This window comes from Anabrus simplex, chromosome 1 (genome assembly GCF_040414725.1).
Source record: "Anabrus simplex isolate iqAnaSimp1 chromosome 1, ASM4041472v1, whole genome shotgun sequence".
NCBI classification, from domain to species: domain Eukaryota; kingdom Metazoa; phylum Arthropoda; class Insecta; order Orthoptera; family Tettigoniidae; genus Anabrus; species Anabrus simplex.
The window spans coordinates 546,297,820-546,323,566 of NC_090265.1; the positions used below are offsets into that span (position 1 = coordinate 546,297,820).

Below are 25,747 nucleotides of genomic sequence, written 5' to 3' on the forward strand. Positions count from 1 at the left end.
ATGTCTCCCTTCAGAATTAGGTTGAAGACCCTCGCATTATTGGCAGATAATAGTAAAGACTCACCACGACCTGTGATAAATGACAAAAATAGGATGAATAAAAACATTGAAGAAATAATCATCACCACCATCAGTAAGGGATACTTCAAAGAATGCACTCATAACCTCGGGGAAAGAGAAAAATAATTATCGAGTCATACTTTACATAATATAAGTTGTTGAGCAAAAGTCTATTATTATTCCCTGAATAATTAATTATATCACCATAAATCACAGTATCATCATGACTAACATGTACCCTAGTGGTCCCATGTCGTCTAATATCATCATAAAAATTTATCATCACAATCGTCGCTCACATTTAATTCTCAACAACCGTTTTAAATTGTTCCGACTCATTATTATTATTATTATTATTATTATTATTATTATTATTATTATTATTATTATTATTATTATTATTATTATTATTATTATTATTATTATATCTCTAATTATTACTCCTAAAAGCATCTTCTCGATGAGCTGCCTACTGTCCACAGCTATCACCTTCCCTTCTAATATCAGTCTTACTTCACAAATCAGTTCTGTTACCGCAATGTCGGACAACTACAGTTACACATAAATAATAATAATAATAACATAGAAATAATAATGATAATAATAAAGTAATAAAATAATACAAGTAATAAATAATAATGATAATGAGATAGGAAAATGACGCAGTGGCGGAGAATTCATATAAACCAAATACAGGGAACACTTACAGGCCTAAAAATGACAACTAAGACAGGATAGTGGGACGCGCTGGGAAGCCCTATCTATGAGGTCCATGGGAACGTATGACGTTATGGGGGAGAAAAGACTTACAAGAAACACCCTCTAGCTCAACTATATTAAATATGACAAAGTTTTACAGAATACAGTTCCACGACACGGAAACAAGACATACTTAAGTAACTTAACATAAAATATGATTTAACAAAGAAGGTGATGCTATATTAAAGGTATAGTTTAAAGCGAAAGTATTTAATGGATGAAAGAATAGAAACTACGGCAATTGGAACCTAGGGTAAACTCGGACACATTAAATTAAACTTTTAAAATGACATTAAGCAAAGAAATAATGAAACACCAAAGGAATTAAACTAAATGAAACTAAACCAGAAAACATTGAGAATAACATTGCAAAAACACTGAAATAACACTTACCGCGGAAAGATGGAGCTCCCGAGGGTAGTAGCCCTCGAGCGCGAACGCTCGCTTGGGTGGTCGGATGGAAATTGACGCCGAGCTCACGCATCATTTTTCGAAGCCGGCCACAAGGCCGGAAATGGCCCGATTACAATCAACCAATAAGATCAAACTTACCCTAGATTCCTAGACCTTTTTGCCAATAGGAACTCTCGTGACCATATATGGTTATTTTAACATCGTTAGCAATTGCACAAGTTCAGGAACATTACGATTACAACACCAAAATTTCATCATTGGAAACCACACGTGTGGTACAGGGTGACTCAATTTAAATAACCTTTTACATTTTTAAATCACATTACAAACATCAAATCAACCTTTAGACAAGTTACACCCTTGCTGACATTAATTTAAATTATAAATTACATAAAATTTACATACAAAAAAAAAATCACTTCGAAAACAATTCTCGTATCTTGCAATGTTCATTTACAGTTCCATATTATCGTGATGTTTCCATATTTAAAAAAAATTTACAAACATATTTCAGTTACATAAAAAAAATATTCCAGCAGAGTCCAGAGTTCAGTTTCTTCATTTCTCAAAATATTACAAACAAAAATGAAATCCTTCAGATAAGCCACACAAAAACTTTAAAATTTATATTTCTAAACACACTGTAATTCCAATTCTCCGTCCCACCAACCGGTGACAAGTTCTCTATCAAAGCTTCGATTTACTTATTATTTTAACATAATCCAATTAATTACATCCTTATCGTCATGATTTTTATGAAGTCACACATTATTCTTATTCTTATTATTATGCTTATTATTAGGTTTCATTCCCCCCGTAATTCATTTCAAAGACCTTAATTACTCGTAACCTCGTGAAATTCACTAACAACTGGGGTTTATCAATCATTGAATCAACACAGCAATATTCCAAGAATATGCACAAAATGAAACTAATGAATCAATGAATCCATGACTACTCTACCATCACCACCACTTAAATATTACATCTCTAACTAATCTACATTTCATTAAATAAGAATACAATCCAACTAGCAATCTACTGAAAGAGAAGAAAATTCCGATGTAAATCTCTGGCGTCTTGAATGTAGCTGTAGATGTCGGTTCCTCCTCGGGATTATGGTGGATTGTAGATGAACAAATTCATCGTGCTGGCTCACACGTGTCGGCTTAACACATCAGGATTCTTGTGAAGTCAAATAGCGTAGAATCACTCCAGCGGTGTTTTAGAGTTCCCATCGATTTCCTTCTCGGTCGCTCCATGATGACGGCTGGTCTTCGTGGAGTTGCTGAAACTAATATTTATTAATTAAAATTTGATCCACACTCGTTGTAGATTAACAGTTTGTCTTACAGTACTTAACTGGTGCAATGATGTACACTTTGGTTCAACCCTACAGAAAGCTTCAAATTTTGAGCTCATTTCTCAGTTTACAGCACATGGTTGAGTTGCTGGAATCTCAAATAATCTACTGTATTACTGATAAAACGGTGTTCCTTGGCCAGGTTTGTTCTTGAAGATTCTATTTCGCTGATAATCTTCCCTCGTAATTCATACTAGAACATTCCACAAATTTCTGCGTCAGTACTTGACATAACGTGTGCACTGGCTGTCTGTGGTTTGGAAAGTTCCACCCAGGATAATGTGCAGCAATAATATATCGCATTAGACTAAATCATTAAAAATTAAATAATTGAAGTTCAACCAATTCAATACATAAAAGAAAGAAATGTACTACATAATTTCAATACGGAACAATGAAATTTTTATCTTAAATTAGACTAAATCGTCGACACGGAAAATTAAATTAGCACTCTTAAATATCACAGTCGTCGTGCATTACTAAATTGTAGTCAGCTTTCTCCACTGGAACTGTTCTGTTCGACGGCTCTACTAAAACTCTACTGTTTGCTGTCTCTCTTCTGGAACCACACTGTTCGCTTTCTCCACTGGAACTGTACTGTTCGACATCTCTTCTAAAACTCTACTGTTCGCTGTCTCTCCTGGAACCACACTGTTCGACGTCTTTCTAGAATGATTCTCCGACCATCCAACATCTTCACTAATTTTCATTGGTCGTCAGCGATTCTGCTACGTGATTCGTTCTTCAAAATTTGGAGCAGATCTTTCTGGAATGTCACTCCCCTTGGCTTCCGGCTCGCTAGGTGACGTAAACCCTGTGACGTGCGGTGACCTTGATCACCTGACCCAGTTCTCTCTCGTCCGCAGCAGAACGGCACGGTAATCAGCTGGTGCTTGCTCACATGTAGACCCGTATTGCATTACAAAAATTAACCCAACTTCTCTAAATCCAATAAAATACCATTTGGACGGGTACAATATACGAGCTTAAATCATACCACAGTTCAACAGCCCGTTTCAACTAATAAACTTGACACTGGTGTAGAATAATATATTGGAAGTGGAAAGAGTTTGTAGAAGATTTTACTTGTAAATCTTTTTAAGTAGTACTTCCTGTATGATCTGGAATGTTGTGCTATAATATTTTATTCCATTCTGGTACTTAACCTGTACAGTGTAAATATTTTGGTAACATATTGTATTTGTAACTAGTAGATTTCATTTCTATATTTACTGGAACTGTCCAGAAAGTTGTACATGAATTTTTGAACAGGATGTGTTGGCCTTTGTTATGTATTCTAGAAAGTATGTTCTGACTATTCTGGAAATGGAAGATTCGTGATCGTATGTGTTCGAGAAAGTATTTAAACATCACGACCGAAGAAAATGTTGTGATTGGTCAATCTTGGCAAGCTCCTGTGTTCTGATTGGCTACTCCAAGGCCAGGGTTCCCTTTAAAAGGGGCTAGGCGGCATTTCGTGGGAGGTCTGAGGTCTTAAGTCTCTGAGCCGTCTTGGTCTTGGCCTGCCGAGCCTGACGAAGTTTTTGACGTCGTGAAAGTCTCCTCGGTACCAGCATGGGTTGCCTAAGGGTGAGCGCTGTTGCCTTCTGTCCGATTTTAAGTCCCATTTAGTTTTCGTTGGTGTATCACAGGAGTTTCCCCTAATCGCCACTCTTTTGATCAGATGTGAAAAGCTAGTTTTGATTTCACTCTAAAACGTAATAGTATTTGGTGCTTCTTCTTACCTTCAATATTGTATTTGTGGAATTTGATTTGTACTGAGATGTACTTGCTTAACTCTTTGAACTTGTAGGAAGCTCTCGTCAAAGAATATATAACTTGTGTGTCTCTTCGAACATGTATCTGTATCTTACGAAAGGTGTATCGGTATTTTCCACATTGACTTAAACTGTTCGTAATTTATTTATTTTGTAAAGTCCATTTTGTAAATAATATTTTGAAAATCAAAGATCACTGTTAATTTTTCCGAACCACAGCCTAGACATATCCATGCCCCTGGTAGGTTCCCAGTTACGTCCCACGTTCCTTGTTTGTTATCGTCAAGTTGCCCTCACTGATATTTACTTCTGCTGTTTTCACCACAGTTCATTACATGATTACGGTGTGTATAGTGTTCAGGTACCTTGTAATTTGATTTACTTTCCTCCCTTTATCTGTGTTTGTGTAACCGCTGAAGTACCAGTTACATATTGAACCGGGGGGAGGAAGATGACACAGGTGTAGAATAATATATTGGTAGTGGAAAGAGTTTGTAGAAGATTTTACTTGTAAATCTTTTTAAGTAGTACTTACTGTATGATCTGGAGTGTTGTGCTACAATATTATATTCCATTCTGGTACCTAACCTGTACAGTGTAAATATTTTGGTTACATACTGTATTTGTAACTAGTAGATTTCATTTCTATATTTACTGGAACTGTCCAGAAAGTTGTGACATGAATTTTTGAACAGGATGTGTTGGCCTTTGTTAGTTATTTATTCCAGAATAGTCTGAACATCCTTTCTAGATTTGAATTACGTCATGAAACCATCGTCTTTCTGCACTGGGCACATCATTAATACAGAGAATGCTCAGTGCAGGTGTATAGTCTAATGACATTTCATTTCGGCGAACTCTTTTGGTTGGTCTGCAATAGATTTGCTCAACATAAGTGCTTGGGTAGAACTGTGACGTGAAAGTAACGTCTTTCTGGGCTAGTCACAAACTAAAAAACTAAAAAATTTATAACTTGTTTGCTATTTTTGAATAGACTACTTAAAGTACGACGTGCCAAGGTCAAACATTACAGAAATTGGCACAGTATTTGGAATGCTTTTCCTCATCATCTCGTACATAAATATTTGCATTGTTCTATACTCATTTCCACTATTTTGTAATAATATTTTTTTAAACTTTCATTAATATTTAGCATTGACCATGGCTCCAGGCCATCAATATTGTTAATTTTACTTATATGACGGCTTTTTTAAGTGATGTTTGTTCAAAGTATTCAATGTATAACAATATGGTTTGTAAGTTTTTTAATGTATTCAGTTTCACAGCAGATTTTAGAACAATTTTCAACCAGGTACCTGGTAGGATTTGAGGTATTAATACAGCTGATGATGCCCCATAGGAAAGGGCAAAACATGTCCCAACTCTCATTTTAATAATGTTTTAACTCAAACATCAACATTTTGAATTGTATTGAATAGGTGGAAGTGAAATAAATTTCTTACATTATGAGGGTTCTCAGACGAATAAGTCATGTCCACAATTCAACTGATGTGATAGACTTTGTAACAATCTGCGTTCTTTTTCAAACACAGTGCTGCTTTACATTTTTCACATTCATTAACTGTGAAGCCTTTGCATCCATGGCGTTTGCAGCATTGCCTTGTCTCCATGACGTGCGGCCAGTGGTTGATGCCATCCCTTCTCACATCCACTGTTGGCACTGCTGAAGCACAATTTTTCTTGCGCATTCCAGTCTGGGGGCTGGAACTTGGTCTGCCTCGCTTCCCCTGGTACTTCCTACTTTGCATAGGCTTCTACTCACTTCCACTCAAAATTCGGCTAGTTTCAAGGGCTTGCTGTATCCAGTAGTTGTTAGTACGCTTGTACAAAATCCAGGAATTGATTACTGTGATGTCTATTAAGTGATAAAAAAAAAGTCTGAAATACCACTTCTTGCTGCGCATGACAATCTTGTACCTTCCAAGGAGTCTGTCGTGTAGGTCTACACCCCTCATGTGCTTGTTATACTCTATAATGATGCAGGAAACACTTACGACTTCACATTCTTTCTTTCGGTTATACCATTCAGCTGTGGTTTTTGGCAGCTCTCCAGCATAGGTTCACAATGGTGTTACGCATTTGTTGTCCTTCCACACAACAGAAGATACTTCTTTTACATCAATTGTTGTTGTATATTTAACTGACGTTCCCTGGATACTATCTTTCATCTCGACTTCATTCGGAAGCTTGCAGTCAGGAATCCTATTTCTTCTAACAGTTCCAAGACACAAGATACCCTGAGTTGACAGATGCACCATTAGAGATACAGATGTGTAGTAGTTGTCAGAATACAACGTGTGACCCCACATTCTTTGGAATATCCCGGGCTAACCTGACAACTTGATGATGATGATGATGATGATGATGATGATGATGATGATGATGCTTGTTGTTTAAAGGGGCCTAACATCGAAGGTCATCGGCCCGTAACCTGACAACTACATTACTGCTGGGCCCTAGGTGGGGCTCTCCTTGAGGTCTAAGTGAAGCATTATTTTCCTGCCCCAGGTAGATTTCAAAGGTATAAGCAAAACCAGAAACACCACATAACATGAATATCTTGTAGCCCCACTTGTGTGACTTATCGGGCGTATACTGTTTCAAATGGTGCTGCGAATTTGTTGCACACATCTGTTCATTCACTGATAAGTTCTCCTCAAGTGGTATTGTTGAGAATCTTTCCTTCAGTGAATTCACGAGTGGTCGTATTTTAAGCAGTTTGTCACAACCTTCCTGATTATGAGGAACTTCCTGATCGTTATTAAAATTGAGGAACTGTTGTATTTTCTTGAATCTATTTACAGACATAGCTTCCATAATCAAAGACATCCCTACTGCAGGATTCCAATACAGTCTCGTGTTCCTCGAGGTCATGACAGACATTAAAATACAGATTCCAATGAATCGGAATATTTCTTCTGCATCCATAGTAAATGGTTTTCCAAGATCCTTTTGTGTGCTGCACAGCATTGTTTGTTCTGCGATCTGATTCAGCAAACTGCCAGTGAAAAAATATTTGGAAAACTGAAAGGATGTTTCTAACTCGCGCACAGCATATGCTAAAGAAATGTTGTCTCTGAACAACTTTTCACAGTCTGATAATTGAATATGACCTAACTTCCAAACCACATGACACTTTCCCCGTTTTGCATTAAAAAACTGGCATTTCTGTCCACTGTTCGGTTGTAGATGCTTTGAAGAGAAATCTAGTACTGTGTCATTATGAGTACCACCATTATCTGATTTACTAGAGATATCATGATTAGCTAGCAATACATTGTTATCTGTACTCAGTTTGGCATCAGAATCATATGAAAAGAGATCATCTTCACTTCCAGAGGGTATAGCCAAGATATCGTCCTCTTGCAATTTCCTTGAACGACCGGCTTCGTCAATAAAGTGTCTACGTCAGCGAAAATGCTACACTATGCAGTGTAGGATTAAACTCACTCACACTGAATTCATGACTGGCAGCTCTCTTACTATGTCCTTCAGCATATTTTATCACTTTGAGTTAAAACCCAGCTGTATAACTCCCACGTTTCTCCATAACTTAAAGATGGACCTAAAAAAAAAAAAAACTTAAATGAGAAACAAAAATGAAAAGTAAAGACAGAATACTGGTACTTGTCGAAAATACAACAGATGGATGATACCTAATGCCTTGATCACTTGACTGCCTGGACAGGAAAACACTTCCAGTTCACGTGATCACCTCTGCCGGACAGATAGCGATAAGCATATTGACATAGATGGAAGAGTGAGAGGGATGGCCGATGTAACTGACTGGCTAGGAATACGGTCTTGGGGTGGGGGTTTTACGAGTTAGGTATTTTTGCTACAACAGCTAGCCTCAACCATTCTGCAGCTAGTAAGAAATGCAGCTTCTTCTTGTACTGTCAAGTACAAAGTACCGTAACAGCAATTGGTACAGTCCCGATATTTAATGTAGGCATACCCTGGAGTACCCAAACTTCATTTCACGTATGTCTTTATGACGTCCGAAACGAATGCGAGTTATGTGCAGGGATTTTTTCCCTGCAATTTCAAATGTTAAAAATGGGGTGCGAGATATTCACGGTGGCGAGTTATACGCGAGCAAATACGGTATTTCCTTGAAATGTGCATCTCTGGCTTAATTTGCTCAATTTGTTTATAATCGTCTTTTCTTTTCATTGTTCAACACAGATGGGACCATACCACAATATTCTTTCATAAGATAGTGGATTAGTGTCATAAATTTAAAATAAATGTCAGTTTTGAAGGAAATTGAAGTGTTGCATTTTTCGTGCTGCTCAGTGTAGCTGTGATATTAAATATGTAACATTAATATTGTCTGCATATATCTTTATAAAAACTACCCACAAATTTTCCATGTTCTTTAATTAATTAATTAAATGGTTGCTTGTCTTTTGCTCTATGTAGAAGGTTTTTTCTCTCTTTCGTTTCTATCACTGATTGTGACAGGAAATATTTTGTTTAATGAATTAATAATTGCAAATTTTTGTCTCATTACAGTGCAGGCATTAATCAAACAGAAGATTTGAAGATATGCCAAGGAGTTGGTCTCTCATTACATTATTTATCATTGTCTTCTCTACTGTGGATGGCTGTTACGGTCAGGTAAGATCAGAGAGTATTATCATACCGTGATGTGCAATTACGATTACTTCTTTATCATATTCACTCACACCATTTCTTGCCATTCTCCATTTCTTGCCATTCTCTGCACCTGTTTGGAACATATTTCCTGGGAAGGGGTAAAATGAGTATCCTCACCAGATCCTCCCACGAATTTTAATATTTGATCTACACTTGGTAGGCCTATTGGATTTACATTCCATTAAGTTGCTTTGTTGATTTTGAAATGTTAAGGAGTAGAGAAAGTCTTTGTTTGACCAAAGTATAAGTTTTAAAATGGTAACAATACTAGGGGACCTGTGCTGCTCCACAGCATTCCTTATAAATAGGTCAGATCACTCGTCTTAATATGCCTGTTGCAGACATATTATTTTGCCTGCCCTTTTCAATATTTTTATGAACCTTTAAATACTGGTACATAATGTATGATTCATTCGTAATGTAGTTTATAACAGTTCTTTCCATACAATATTCTCTGTGCCTCAACCATTCGGCCGTATCTGGATCTTAATATTTTCAAACGATCTTGTCCGAGATAGTGCAGCTTGGTCTGCGTAAGTAGACCCCTACTTTTTCAATAGTTTATCCCTGCACTTTATTAATAGTCATACAGAAGGCTAGTTGACTTGATACTTTCCTGTCCGTACATACATAGACTGTTTTCTTTTAGCAGCATGTAAGTTATTAGGAATGTTGTGCCACATGTTGAGTATATTCAGAAGCTGGGGAAGGTCAGAGAATCAAAGAGTATCTAGCAGAGAATAGTATTGTACCATGATCAGAGGAAATGAATACTCTCTGGCTTTAGCGGTAGTAATCATACATGGGTGCATGCAATCACATTACTAAGGATGAAAATCACATATATCAGAATATTGATGAAAGTGTTAGTTGCTTAGCAACCCGCTAAGTACAGAATGTATTGCGGGTTAGGATAAGCCTTCGCCTGCAATTATTAGAGTGATCATGTAATGATTTGATTTTATGATTACTCAAAGTTGACTGCACTTAGAGACCTCATGATTCACCGGCAGGTAATTCTGGAGAAAATAAAATAGAAATGAAGCAAATCGGTCCAGTAGAATGGACGGACGGATTTGCCAAAGGTGTTTTTAGTTAACTATTTTAATATATAGATTGCAGGAAAGGTACAAAGTCACATGCACAATCTTAGAGTATAGTGCAAGGCTTTTTATGCCGAAAATACCTATTTCATAATCCTGAGAATCATCACATATTTCACAATTCTTTGTATAAAATTACTAGCCGATACCTGCGGCTTTGCTCGCGTGGATTTCATAATTTAAGAAAAGTAATCGTTCCTCAGTACTGTACTAAGACATCAGAAAATCTCTACTAAAGTATAAAGCTCACTGAAAAATTGAGTTTCATTTACCCCAGAAATCTATGTAAACCACATTTGTAGTATTGCCTTTTGAGGCTGTATTGAGAGATAAGTCTCATATAACCTATCCCATCTAACTAACACATTCTCTCATTCAATTCATTAATTTAATTTTATCTAATTTATTCTGGTTAACGTAATGGGCACCGCAATGAATTGCAAATTTGTTACCAGACACAATGTATTTGTTTTAACCACATCTTCATGTGCCGTCCTGACAATGTCCAACAACATTTCAGCATGATTTAACAAGCACCACGAGAGCATCTTATTTCATTACTTTGATTGTTGATGAAACAACATTCTTGTTTTAATGTTCATATCTAACAGTTCTCCGTCAGCTAGTGGTTATTTACAGCGGTGTCCAATGACTTGCATATGGCTAACACCACTCGAATAGATTTGGTGATGAACTACGGGATCAACATTTACCAGTTCCCGTTTACAATTGAATTATTAATGATTAGCAGTATTAGAACTAACAGTTCTGTGTATATTGTTAATACATGAAAGACTCTCGATGATGAGCATACTCAAGATGTTAGAACCTAGTTATTTCCAAATTTACTCATAATTTCATCCCAATTTTTAATGTCAATTTGTATATATGTGTTTCATTTGTTTTATATCAATTCTACATTTGTTTAATTATTAGATGTTTTACATTAAGGCAGCCGGCCCCGTGGTGTAGGGGTAGCGTGCCTGCCTCTTACCCGGAAGCCCCGGGTTCGATTCCCGGCCAGGTCAGGGATTTTTACCTGGACCTGAGGGCTGGTTCGAGGTCCACTCAGCCTACGTGATTAGAATTGAGGAGCTATCTGACAGTGAGATGGCGGCCCCGGTCTGGGAAGCCAAGAATAACGGCCGAGAGGATTCGTCGTGCTGACCACACGACACCTCGTAATCTGCAGGCCTTCGGGCTGAGCAGCGGTCGCTTGGTAGGCCAAGGCCCTTCAAGGGCTGTAGTGCCATGGGGTTTGGTTTTTGGTTTGGTTTTTTACATTAAGGCTGAAGATGGCCAGCCCCGGCCGAAACTAGTCCCTAATTAATGTAATTTAGAACATTGCAATTATAGTATTGAAAGGTGGAACATTACTACATTAATTTAATAATTATATTGTAATTACAATTCAAATTGGATCAGAACCATAAAGTTTATAACCTATGATTGTGGGGCTAAGGTGACCATGCGACATAGAACCGTACATGCGAGAAACCCTCTCTTCTCTCAAGTCAAAAAAAAAAATACATGTTTCTTTATTTTTAAAGGAGATTCCAAATACCTATTTCCACATCTGTAACTTGTTCAGTTTTTGAGATATAAGTACCCTCATAAAAAATAATTCAACTCTTTTTTGCCCCCGTTAAGTGCCTTTTCTGAAAACAAAAAATATGTTATTCTTTATTTTTAAAGGAGATTCCAAATACCAGTTTTCACATCTGTAACATCTGTAGTTTTTGAATGTAAGTATTGCCATACAAAGACTTGAACAAATTTTTCAATTCATTAAACCCATTAAGTAGACTTTCTGAAAACAAAAATATACGTGTTTCTTTACTTTGAAACAAGATTCCAATTATAAATAATGTTAATGTCTGTCACTTCTTCAGTTTTTGAAATATAAATATCCTCATTAAAAGATTTCAACTCTTTTCATTCTCACACGCGCGCGCGCACACACACACACACACACACACACACACACACTCACTCACTCACTCACTCACTCACTCACTTTAAGTTCAGTTACCCCCCCAAAAATGCCTGTATCTTTATTTTTAAAGGAGTCCAAATACCAATTTTCACGACTTTAGCCTTCAGTTTTGAGATATATCAATCAGTCAATACTGATCTGCATTTAGGGCAGTCGCCCAGGTGGCAGATTCCCTATCTGTTGCTTTCCTAGCCTTTTCCTAAATGATTTCAAAGAAATTGGAAATTTATTGAACATCTCCCTTGGTAAGTTATTCCAATCCCTAACTCCCCTTCCTATAAATGAATATTTGCCCCAGTTTGTCCTCTTGAATTCCAACTTTATCTTCATATTGTGATCTTTCCTACTTTTATAAACGCCATTCAAACTTATTCGTCTACTAATGTCATTCCACGCCATCTCTCCACTGACAGCTCGGAACATACCACTTAAACTGTATATAGGATAATATCTTTTGTTTATTTCCACCTATTCAATACATAACAATAAACAAAAGATATTATCCTATATACAGTTTATGAAACTTTCAATACGGACGAAAAATGATTTTCATCACTTGTAATACATACCACTTAGTCGAGCAGCTCTTCTTCTTTCTCTCAATTCTTCCCAACCCAAACATTGCAACATTTTTGTAACGCTACTCTTCTGTTGGAAATCACCCAGAACAAATCGAGCTGCTTTTCTTTGGATTTTTTCCAGTTCTTGAATCAGGTAATCCTGGTGAGGGTCCCATACACTGGAACCATACTCTAGTTGGGGTCTTACCAGAGACTTATATGCCCTCTCCTTTACATCCTTACTACAACCCCTAAACACCTTCATAACCATGTGCAGAGATCTGTACCCTTTATTTACAATCCCATTTATGTGATTACCCCAATGAAGATCTTTCCTTATATTAACACCTAGATACTTACAATGATCCCCAAAAGGAACTTTCACCCCATCAATGCAGTAATTAAAACTGAGAGGACTTTTCCTATTTGTGAAACTCACAACCTGACTTTTAACCCCGTTTATCAACATACCATTGCCTGCTGTCCATCTCACAACTAATACCATTAAAAAAATTCCAGTTTTCACTTCTATAACATGTTATGTTTTTGAGATACACTGTTAATATGTTCATTTTTTTTAAAATTCACCACCTTTTTCAGCTCCCAGTATCCAGTATTCGGGAGATAGTAGGTTCGAACCCCACTTTCGGCAGCCCTGAAAATGGTTTTCTGTGGTTTCCCATTTTCACACCAGGCAAATGCTGGGGCTGTACCTTAATTAAGGCCACGGCCGCTTCCTTCCCACTCCCAGCCCTTCCCTGCCCCATTGTCGCCATAAGACCTATCTGTCGGTGCGACGTAAAGCAACTAGCAAACTTTTTCAGCTCTCCTTAAGTGAAATTTCTGAAAACAAATTATCTTTGTTTCTTTAATTTTGCAGAAAATTCTAAATGCCAATTTTCATGCCAGTAACATGTTACATTTCTGAGATATACTGTAATTTTTTTTATTTTTTTTTTAATTTTCACCCAGTTTGTCACTCCTGTTCACCCCCCACCCCCACCCCCCTTAACTGGATTTTCCAAAAAAAAAAGTTTTTATTTTTAAAGAAGATTCCAAATACCAATTTTCATGTCTGTAACATCTTCAGTTTTTGAGATATAAGTATCCTTATAAAAGGTACTCAAGCCCTTTTTCGCTTTTTTCACCCCCCGTTAGTGTAATTTTCCGAGGAAAAAAATTTGTTTTGTTTTTTTATTTTTAAAGGAGATTCCAAATACAATTTTTTTACATCTGTAAACTTTTAAGTTTTAAAAATTTCACCCCCCCCCCCCCCTTTCATTCCCGTAGCGAAGGAATATCCAAAAATCCTCCCTTAGTGAGCACCTACACTCTAATATAAATGTATCATTTATTCATAAATTTAATTTCTTTATGTCCAGTAGTTTCAACTCGGCAATGATGAATCAGTCAGTCAGTCATAACATGTTATACAGGGTGAAGCGTAATTCGCGCACTCGGGCGTCGCAGCGCGACTCCTCACATGCCAGCAATAAAAAAATGTTCCTTACAAAATTTCGTCTTCGAGTATATCCGGCAGAAAAACTACGTTGAAGAGTAGCAGTCTGGCAACACTGTAACCACATGTAGGGTAACTACCTCTGTCAGCAGAAGTAAGTCGTACTGTACAGTTGGTGCAGTGGATAGAGTTTTGGGTTAGCATGCAGGAGGTCGAGTGGTCGATCCTGGGTTGAGGCGTATGTTTTTTATTTCGTAAATGTAGTCAAGGTGGTATGGTATCTGGCATCTTAATTGTCAACAGCGATTGCAGTGGGTCCTCTAGAAACCATCTGCACTTACATACTACAATCCTAGAAATGGACGAACAATCGTTTTCATTGGTCAGCTTTGAAAGGCGCCCTTTCCACGTCGTGGGCGTGAATTTATTCGCACCGCTTCATCTACTAGATGCGAAACCTGTTTGTTTCAACTGTCTATTTCTTATTAGTCTAACCAGGTATTTGTTTTTCAGCTTTACAAAATGTTGTAAATGTAGGATACATGTGACCTCAGAAATGGTGTCTTACTGTATTACAGTAGGTAATGTCAGATGGAAATTAGCAAATAAAAAAATGCGCCTCAACCCAGGATCGAACCATCGACCTCCTGCATGCCAACCAAAAACTCTACCCACTGCACCAACCATACAGCACGACGAAAACGTGCTGACAGCGGTAGTTAGCCTACATATGGTTACAGTGTTGCCAGATTGCTACTCTTCAACGTGCGTTTTCTATCGGATATACTCACAAGACGAAAATTTGTAAGAGACATTTTTTTATTGCTGGCATGTGAGGAGTCGCGCTGCGACGCCCGAGTGCGCGAATTACGCTTCACCCTGTATAACATGTTATGACTGACTGACTGATTCATCATTGCCGAGTTGAAACTACTGGACATAAAGAAATTAAATTTATGAATAAATGATACATTTATATTAGAGTGTAGGTGCTCACCCTGTATATATATATTTATTTATTTACGATACAAACATTTAAAAAAAATTGTAATACTGTATTTGCTTGCATATAACTTGCCACAGCATATCTCGTACCCCATTCTTAACATTTGAAATTGCTGGGGAAAAAATCCCCGCACATAACTCGCATTAGTTTCTGACATCATAAAGACATAAGGTACATACACGAAATAAAGTTTGGGTATTCCATGGACATGCATACGTTAGTTTTGAGATATAAGTAACATTATAAAAAGAATTCCAGTTTTTTTCACTTCCTTTCACAATCCCCTTAAGTGAATTTTATGAAAACAGAAAAATATGTATTTATTTATAAAGGAGATTCCAAATAGCAATTATCACGACTGTAACATTTTCAGATTTTGAGATGTATGTACCTTCATAAAAAGAATTCAACTCCTTTTTCAGCCCTGTCCTCCAAATTGATTTTCCCCCAAAAATGTGTCTTTATTTTTAATGGAGATTCCAAATACCAATTTTCATGTATGTAACATCTTTAGCTTTTTAGATATAAGTATCCTCATACAAATACTGTACCAATTGCTGTTACGGTACTTTGTACGTGACAGTACAAGAAGAAGCTGCATTTTTTCCTACCTGCAGAACAGTTGAGGCTAGTTGTCCTAACAAAAATACCTAACTCACTAACCCCCACCCCAAGACTGCATTCCTAGCCAGTCAGTCACACTCAGCCATCCCTCTCAATCTTCCATCTTTGTCAATATGCCTATCGCTACCTGTCCGGCAGAGCTGATCACGTGAACTGGGAGTGTTACACTGTCCAGGCAGTCAAGTGATCACGGTATTAGGTATCGTCCATCTGTTGTATTGTTGACAAGTACCAGTATTCTGTCTTCAAGTTCCATTGTTGTTTAAAAACATATCAGATGTAAGGCTTTTCAGGCGTTTGCTCTATTAACCAGCGTTTCGTCTTAGGTCTGACACTAGACTCGTCAGAGTGGAATGTGTCAGACCCTACCCACTGGGATTAATTGTACTTAAAACTTGATCAAGTTCAAGAAGAGATGTTCCAATAAGGAAGGAAATATTTATGAGAATAATTAGGAGGTAAATTTGAAGCAGAGTAAGCCCTGTATCTTATGAGTGGGAAGTTCTAAGCAGGATGCCAAAGAGAAAAGGCCCTGTCGTTTGATGAAGAGGGATTTTTGTGACAGGGTGTGTGTATGTTGATGTGTCATATTTCTGAGGCGGGCTGTATAAGAGGAGCGGCATCCTGTAGAGATCCTGAATTAAGTTAAACAGAGCAAATGAGAAATGTAAGGGGTGTCAAATCTAAGAGAGTGCGTTGTAACGCATATTTCAAGTACAGAATTGATTTTGCTCCTGAGGTCTGAGAAAATTTAGAGAACTTGTTTTGAGATTATCAATACACCTAAATAAGGACTTAAGTTTCAAGAGCAAAGCAGATTTTAAATTTTAATATATAGTGACTAATTGAATAGGTTTTATTCATTTCATGATTTGAAATTATTCTATTTTTAAAGTTTTCACTAAATGACATAGTAAGTAAGTAAACAGTTTAGACACAAAGGAATATTTTAATGATTTCAAGATTTATGTATAATTTGTTCTGTTGATGACCGTATTTGTACAAATGTAGCAAGTCCTAGGATTTAGTTTGATGTTTTGACACCACTGAAGAAGAGAGTAGTAGCTCTCAAAACATGTACGGTAGATAATTATAATAAAGTGTAAAGTATTGACAAGGCAGAGAAGTATTTTTTAGAAATTATTTTAAGTACAAACGATATTCTCCCCTGATTCTTATTTTCCGTAGTACGGAAACTAAAGTCAGTTAAGTCAAGTTGACGGTTCCATTTCATACCAGCAAAGTGTATTTCGTTATAACCAACCTCACGAACAAAACACATTCTTACACACGGTCGAGGCTGTATTTGCTTATTGGAAATTGAACTTTATTCTGTATCTTTACGAGGCAAAAATCATTGCAAATTGGTGACATTGCTGGTGAGAAAGTGAGTTTACCAGATGAAGAGTTTACCCGGCGTATGTTGATGAAAGTTTACTTACTGGAGAGTTTACGACGACACGTGTTTGGAGTGTTGACATTGCAGGTTATGTAGAGCCTCACAGTATTGACTATGCCATGAATATCATGGTGGTTGTGATTATTGTTTTCATTCATATCACGTAATATCAGACGATATTTGAGTTTACTTTTATTTAGCAAACTTCACTGGATGTGTTTGAATTTCAGTGAGTGATAGATCGAACTATTCAAACACATTATTTAATTTTGATTTCACACTTTATCGTAGGAAATGGACATAGTAATATTATTCCAGATTCAAGTTCATTTCTGTAGCTGATTTCATTTCAATGAGAATTAGATTTAAATATCTGGACATTGTTTTAAATTTTCGATTTCACCCAACAGTATCAGTGATGTGCAAATACCATAGTGTTGGCTCAATGATAGGTTAGGGATGTTGCGTGTACATAGTTACTGTCAGAGATGTGTAGACACTTCATTGTTGGCTCAACAAAAGGACCGAAGCGTGTGTACATTACTATTAGAGATGTGTAGACATTTTAGGGTTTGCATAACGATAAGTTCAGGATGCGTGTACATAATTAGTGTTAGAGGTGTGTAGACACTGTAGCGTTGGCTCAGTGATAGGATCAGGATACCATTTTTACATAGCCAAGTCAAGGCATTTTCATGTATCAACTTGAACGATGAGAGTGTCTGCAGTAGTGGATGCAGATATGAAAGATATTAGCAGGTACTATTCAGGCCACATTTTGGCATAACCTTTACTAGCTGGAAAGTGCTTCCATAATAGCGTTGCATCAGTATTGGCTTATATGTAAGGGTTGTCCCACGTGAAAACCTGGTTAATGGAGACTGGTCCCTACTACTTAGTCGTGTGCGTTCAAGCTCGATGACCTTTATTCTATTTTACATTGTTTTTCTTTTACTTTGAGATCTATTGTTCAGGTGTAGGGTATGTTACAATATTGCAGTGTGTTGACACTCGGTTATTTTGTTTGTATTAAGGGATTTACACTAGGAACGTGGTTTTGATTCGTCAGCTGTTACAAATACTTTTGTTTTACATTATTTACATCATTTAGGTGAGACGTTGGTCTACCGATCATTTATAGTTCATTTTAAGTGGATAAGGGGTTCAGTTCCAAACTTCTCTGCAGTGCTATATGGAGGGCATACGATGCTGTTGGTGATTCATCCGTTTGATGGGGATGTCAAACGTTGGAGAGACCCCTGGGTGTTCTTCGACAGGAGTGGGCTCTGTGCAATATGATCTGTGCAATATGAGGAGGGTACATTCTGATTGAAAGCAGTATATATACCTATCTATAAGGAAGGGAACAGAAAGGATTGCTACTACTATCAAGATATTTCATTTATGTTTACTAAGTAAGGTGTCCAAAGGCATTTTGGAAGAGAGGATGCAAACATTGGCAGAGAACAGGGTGAAAACCCGTGTGATCTCAGACCACAGTGGGGTTTTCAAGACAAGATTTTCAGTAGCATCAATTACTTGAAAAATGCTATGAGAGAAATAAACGGTTATTTTATATGTTTCTAAAATATAGAGAAGGCTTATGACAGAGTACCCAGGGAAAAGATGTTAGCCAAATTGGGAGATTATAGGATTAAACCAAACTAAACCAAACCAAATCCCATGGCACTACAGCCCTTGAAGGGCCTTGGCCTGCCAAGCGACCGCTGCTCAGCCCGAAGGCCTGCAGGTTACGATGTGTCGTGTGGTCAGCACAACGAATCCTCTCGGCCATTATTCGTGGCTTTCTAGACCGGGGCCGCTATCTCACCGTCAGATAGCTCCTCAATTCTAATCACGTAGGCTGAGCGGACCTCGAACCAGCCCACAGGTCCAGGTAAAAATCCCTGACCTGCCCGGGAATCGAACCCGGGGCCTCCGGGTGAGAGGCAGGCACGCTACCCCTACACCACGGGGCCGGCGATTATAGGATTAGGGGTAGGTTATTACAGATAATCAAAAACATTTATGTCGATAATTGGGCCAGAGTGAGATGTAATGGTAGAGTGAGTTCTTGGTTCAAGGTACTTAAAGCGGTTAGATAAGGCTGTAATCTTTAACCTTACTTGTTCATGATATACATGTATCATTTACTGAAAGATATAAAATGGCAGGGAGGAGTTCAGGAATATCTTGAAACTTGAAAGAAGGTGCAGGAAGTATTATATGAAAATCAGCATTTCCAAGCTTATAGTGATGTCAGTATGGATGAACATAAAAGGAATGAACATCAGTTCAGGAATACAACATTGGAACAGGCAAATTATTTCAATTATTTAGGATCTGTTTTCTCCCAGGATGATAGTATATTGACTGAAGTTGTATCAAGGTGCAGCAAAGCTAATGCAATAAGCTTGCAGTTGCTATCAACGATCTTCTGCCAGAAAGAAGTCAGCTCTCGGACAAACTGTCTTTACACCAGTCTGTTTTCAGACCAGCTTTGATGTCCAGAAGTGAAAACTGGATGAACTTGGGATATCTTATTCATAACTTGGAAGCAAGAGACATGAAAATAGCAAGAATGATTGCTGGGACAAACAGGTGGGAATAATGGCAAGAGGGTACTCAGAATGAGAAGATAATGGCTAAGTTAGGAATGAACTTGATGGATGAAGCTGTATGCATGAACTGGTTTTGGTGGTGGGTTCATGTTACACAAATAGAGGAGGATTGGTTATCCAGGAGAATGAAGATTCGACCAAGGAGGGTGAGACAGACATAGGGAGACCAAGGCAATGATGGTTAGACTCAGGGTGGTTTTTTGATTTTTTTAAGAGGTATGGAACTAAATGAGGCTACAGAGCCAGTTACAATTGGAGGATTGTGGAGGCATTTAGTTACTCCACACTGGCTTGCAGACTGAATGTTGAGAGGCGTAACAGCCTATAATGAAGTATTTATGTATGTGTGTATGTGTGTGTGTATGTATGTATGTATATGTATGTATGATCAAGAATGGTTCCTCAATGAGAGTGGATACCCATCTTGATGAATTTGGAAAGTAGTATATTAGAATTGATCAGTCCGAAGGAATCTAGAAAGTCTCCTACAAATTTGGAAAGACCCTGTAGGGGAATGTGGCTTGGGCCTTAACATTAGTAAAACCGAGTATGTGCAATGTGGCTTGCAGACTGCTGATAACCGAGCTCGATAGCTGCAGTCGCTTTGACTTTTTAAGTCAACTGTTTTCCAAGAACTTAGCAGGAGCACAAGTACTCATTCAATTATACTGATTTGCGTCGTATATTTTTTATATACGTACTTAACTTCCCGCAACCGAGACAAATATTGGACCTTCAAGACATTCTCCACTCTACTTTGGCGTTCGAGACCGCAGCGCATGACCTTGAATGTGCCGCGCTGATCACCGGGAACTGGCGTTTTGCTTCTACAAATCTATTCGTCTACGACTTCAAGTTATTTATAATCTTCATATATTATTTGATAGTGTTGTGACTTTGTGCCTGACAGAGTGTGAAACTGACCCATTTCTCCAATATTCATTAACATTGTGTGATTTCGCCTACTTGTTTTTACGGCTGACGATGACCTGGACTAGGGTCGAAACCGGTCCCATTTAAATAAGAATGTAATTACTACATTTTTTTCTTTTATGTATTGAATTGGTTGAACTTCAATTATTTAATTTTTGAACAGTATCCAGTATTCGGGAGATAGTGGGTTCAAACCCCACTTGCGGCAGTCCTGAAGATGGTTTCCCATTTTCACACCAGGCAAATGCTGGGACTACCTCAATTAAGGACACAGCCACTTCCTTCCCACTCCTAGCCCTTTCCTATCCCATTGTCACCATAAGGCCTATCTGTGTCAGTACGACGTAAGGCCAGTTGGAAAAAAAGACTGCTGATACTACTCACATAGATGGGAAAGACCTAGTTAAAGCCAAGCAATTTAAATGCCTTGGATCACTTGTCGCCTCAGGCGGAAAGACACCCGAGCACGAGTAAATTCTACATGGCTGAAGTGGCATCGGGTTACTGGTGTGCTACGTGACAAGAAAATTCCCACCCACCTGAAGGGAAAAGTCTATAAATACTTGGTCCAACCAGTTGCACTCTATGGGTCGGAATGTTGGCTTATAACTAAGAAGCGTGAACAGGTATGTATGGTATGTAGATGAAAATGTTACGTTGGTCACTGGGTCTTGCAAGACTGGACCATGTCAGAAATTAAGATGTCCAAAGGCGATTGGGAGTGGTACCTATCCCAGAGAAGATGCGAGAAGCATGACTTAGATGGTATGGTCATGTCGTCCGAAGCCCTGCAGATTCAGCGATACATACAGCCCTTTAATTTGATCCTGGAGGTTCTTGATCCCAAAGTCGTCCCAAGAAGCGATAGTTTGACTGCATCAAGAAGGTATCAAGAAGGTCTTGTAGGCATCACTGAAGCTGACGCCTTTTACCGCAAGAAGTGGAGGATGGCATGTTTAAAAGCAGACCCTGCACCAATGCAGGGTTAAACACTAGGAAAGAAGAAGTATGTTAGAATTGAGTAGATCAACCATTTTAAATAAATAGCCTAATACTAAAATTTCAGATTTGAGTACAATAGCACTAACTATCTTGCTGATTCTTAGAAGTTGAAGACGCTAATGAAATGCTTGCCAACTGTACACAAGCATTCAGGATCAAATCCTGGCACAGAAGGGTTTCTTAAGTGTTAAAGATTTACTGAGTATACTTTACTAGCTTCACTGACATGTTAACGAACCCATGTCAGAGTAAAATCCCTGTATTCTAAGGTCTCTTAGGTCCATTAACCAGTGAAGTAATATCAAACAATAGTAATTAAGTACTAATAATAAATGAATTTGCAGTGTAAATATGAATCATCATATGAAGCAATTTCTATATGTATGTCATTAAAAATCATCATTGTTTGTTTTGGTTCTAAGATCTTTCATTTTCTTAGTCAGCTACCCTGCTAACTGTTGGGTAGTTGCTAATGATGAAAACGAAATTAACAAAATATATCAGGAGGGTAGCTTATGTTTCTCACCTCAGGAGGTAATGACAACTTTAAATATATATACATACAGTAGAAGCTTGCTTTAACGTGGTTGTTGGAGAAGACGCTTTACCCTATGTTATAGCTCAACTGCGTGCGGTAAATGGAAATTGACCTACAGGATGACTGAAGATTTCAAAAAAATAGTATGCTACAGGAGAACACAATTTTATGAAAGAGACTGTACCTAAAATACACACATTTGACAGTCCAGTCTTCACATGATCATGTTCAATTTATCATTCACAGAGTAAAGTAAGGTGGGTTTTTTTTACATCGCAGCACCTGCACTGAACTCAAGACTTAACTAGGAGATCGTCTGGTAAAAACTAAAAACCAGCACAGTCACGTATTTTGTAAGCACAGATGCAGGCAAATAAGATTTTATTGCAGAATCCCTCTTTGTAGTTCGTTACTACATTTAAAAAGAATTTTATTGACTTTTTTTTTCGGAGAGATACTTTGCACCACGTCCAATCCGAATCCATTATGAATTGGACTTTATTTAACTGGGCTTCCGCTGTATATATTGTAGCTTTTAATTTATTTGTTTAATTAATTTGTATTTCAGTATTGTTTAAATTTGTAAATCTAACTTTACAGTCATTTTTAACTTTTTGAGTTCTTTACAAACAATGTATCTTTAAAATCAACATTCACTGCATTGTGTATTCTTTGTTTTCAAGCAGCCTCTAGATGGAGGGAGAATTTACAATAAAAATAATGTCATTAACTTCATTGATTTTGATACTTGTTTGTTAGAAAATTGAACTGTTTCAACTACATTACAAAATTTTCTTTTTCAGTAATATGTACAAGAAGCTGTCAAAGTCTGATACCTTGGACTCTGTTCCGGAAGATGAACTTCCATCAGATCAGCCAGTGGCACAGAAACCCCTTCTAGGACTCTACCTTGTTGGGTGGGGTATTGCCTTAATTGTCTGTGGCATCTCTGGAGCGGTGAACATGCGGGAGTATGCAGGCCATTGGCATTGCTTTCTCACCCCAGGACCAGCACTGAGTGCTGTTTTTGTACCTGCAGGCATCTTAGTAGTGTTCCTTCTTATCTTCTTCCTTCTCATACGGTGTGCCATTCAGAACATTGATGCTAACGGACAGTTATCGGAAGGCACTCAAGTTACAGAGAATGTAGACCTTGACATGCTCGACTCCAATATCACGAATACTGTGGTGGCTGAACGTACTAGCCTGCACAGTGCTTCTACTCCTACAGCTTCAAGTGATGTGGAGGACCCAGAACATTCTCCTCTCATGCAGCTAAAGGCACATATCATTGTTCTTCTTCTGTATCTTTCCATGTGGGCAGCAGCTGCTATGTGCACAGCTCGTCCTCTGAAAGACTACTTTTCGTATGATGAAATTGTATTCAGTATCATGTATGCATTTCTTGCTATCAGTTTGGGTGCTTTTGTGCTCTTTTTTTATTGTATTGCTAGGAGTGATGTCCGATCCCAATGGCATCTAATGCAGTGCTGGTGTAAGAAACGTCGCAGTAGGTGCTGCAGGACTAGAAGTATCTCGGATACCAATCCAGCATTACCTCCATCACAGCCACTAGCACCAACAGCAAATATTGCATCTCGTGTTGGCCCAGTTGCCGTCTCAAGCTCAAATAGTGTGAATTCGTCATCACACACAACAAAATCTCATAACAGTAGTGCAGCAAAGGCTGCTGTAGAACTGAATGGTATGGCTCAGACTTTGGTGAAGACAGAGGTGGATACTGGAGGAAAGAAGTCAAATGTCAATCTTGTTGTTCTTCATCGTCAGATGTATAGATCAAACAACAGTGTCACTGAGCCATCTGCAACTAGTGGTGCTGAAATGTTCTACAATCCTCACCAGAGCACGGTGGCACGTAAGTTCTTTCGAAAACAGCGTCGGCACACGAAACCTAATAATCTGGGCACCCGACGTTGTGGTGATGGTGGTGGAGCTACAAGCGATTGTGACTCAACGACAAGAGCTGAGAGTGCTGTGTTCCTCTCTTCTGATATGGAGAATGGAAGTAATAGCTTCACTCCCAGTCTGTATGGTCCAGGCTCAAAGATCAATAATACTAATATACATGTTGAACATCCTCATCCACCAGTACGGTCTCAAAACCCAAACATTCTGATCGACAATAGTGAAGAATGCAGAACCAGAGATCGACTTGGACCCCCTTTGGAAAGGTTAGTTATTGGTGCTGAAGATACACCTGTTACTGTCCTGTATCAAAGCCAAGAGCAGGCCATCAACAGAACAACCAGCATTATCGAACCAGTGGAGGAGGTTTCTGAAGAAATAACATCATTAGCAGCAGAAGCTAGTGAAGTGGATAGTGATTTGCAAGTGGGGTCTAGAACTAAATCTATTGGCGACATAAGTGAAAGTGGTAGTATGTCATATAGGACAAGCAGTGGTGCTCTCGATACGTCATTTGATGGCCCCAACTTTAAAAATGAAGTCCTTCGTTGTGGTTGGGATGAAACTTCAGAAATTAATTCGGATAGTTTAGGGTTAGATAGTTGTAGTAATAAAAGTGGTGGACAGGACATCTTAGATGATATAAAAGCACACTGCAACCCCACAAATGATGAAGATGAAGAGAGGAAGTTGCCAAACCCACATATGAAGTATGCCAGTCGGAGCCCTTATAGCAGACACATCCAAAGTGATGAAGTTCCTCACTGTTCCTACGTTAATGGTAATGGTAGTTTCACTCCAGATCTGAGAAATGTAGAAGGGTGTGTCAGTGATGAAAGTGCTGCAGGAGACAGTCAAGCTATCAGTAAAAAGGAAACCAGTGTTTGAATAATATGTTTAGTACAAAGGGTACAGGTAAGATGGAATACCAACTACAGTATATGCTCCACAGAATGATAACTTTAAAACTAATTTACTTTTCCTAAGGTATATGTCCTAATAAGTATTTTAGCCTCCAGTTGGTCAAGAAGGAATTAAGTTACTGTTATTCTTTCTTTTTCTGTCAAATTGAGAAAGTAACATAGTGACATAATTTTGGAATCCTGTTGACCGAGAAGATAAAATATGCAGAATTATCCACACACTGTTATACTCAGAAAGTAAATGGCGTATGACTTTTAGTGCCGGGAGAGTCCAAGGACATGTTTGGCTCGCCAGGTGCATATTATTTTTTTTTTTTTTTTTTTTTTTTTTTTTGGCACCCGTAGGCGACCTGCGCGTCATGATGAGGATGAAACTATGATGAAGACGACACATGCACCCAGCCCCTGTGCCAGCGAAATTAACCAATAATGGTTAAAATTCCCGACCCTGCCGGGAATCAAACCGGGACCCCTGTGACCAATGGCCAGCACGCTAACCGTTTAGCCATGAAGCCGGACACCCAGAAGGTAACATAGTGACTGACATAAAGTAATTATGAAGTTTCCTGGCACAAACGAATGACAAATTGTTGAAAATTT

General features: G+C 38.1%; 1 protein-coding gene across 1 annotated transcript in view; it reads left to right on the forward strand.

The window, feature by feature from the left end:
* The window catches only part of Remo (Remoulade), a 254,558-nt gene extending 229,153 nt beyond the window's left edge, over window positions 1-25,405 (forward strand). Inside the window, exons 17-18 of the mRNA XM_067135523.2 lie at window positions 8,914-9,018; window positions 23,102-25,405. Coding sequence (XP_066991624.2) covers window positions 8,914-9,018; window positions 23,102-25,112 — 2,116 coding nt within the window. The 3' untranslated portion in view covers window positions 25,113-25,405. The remainder of the gene's footprint in view (window positions 1-8,913; window positions 9,019-23,101) is intronic.
* Window positions 25,406-25,747: the final 342 nt, after the last annotated feature.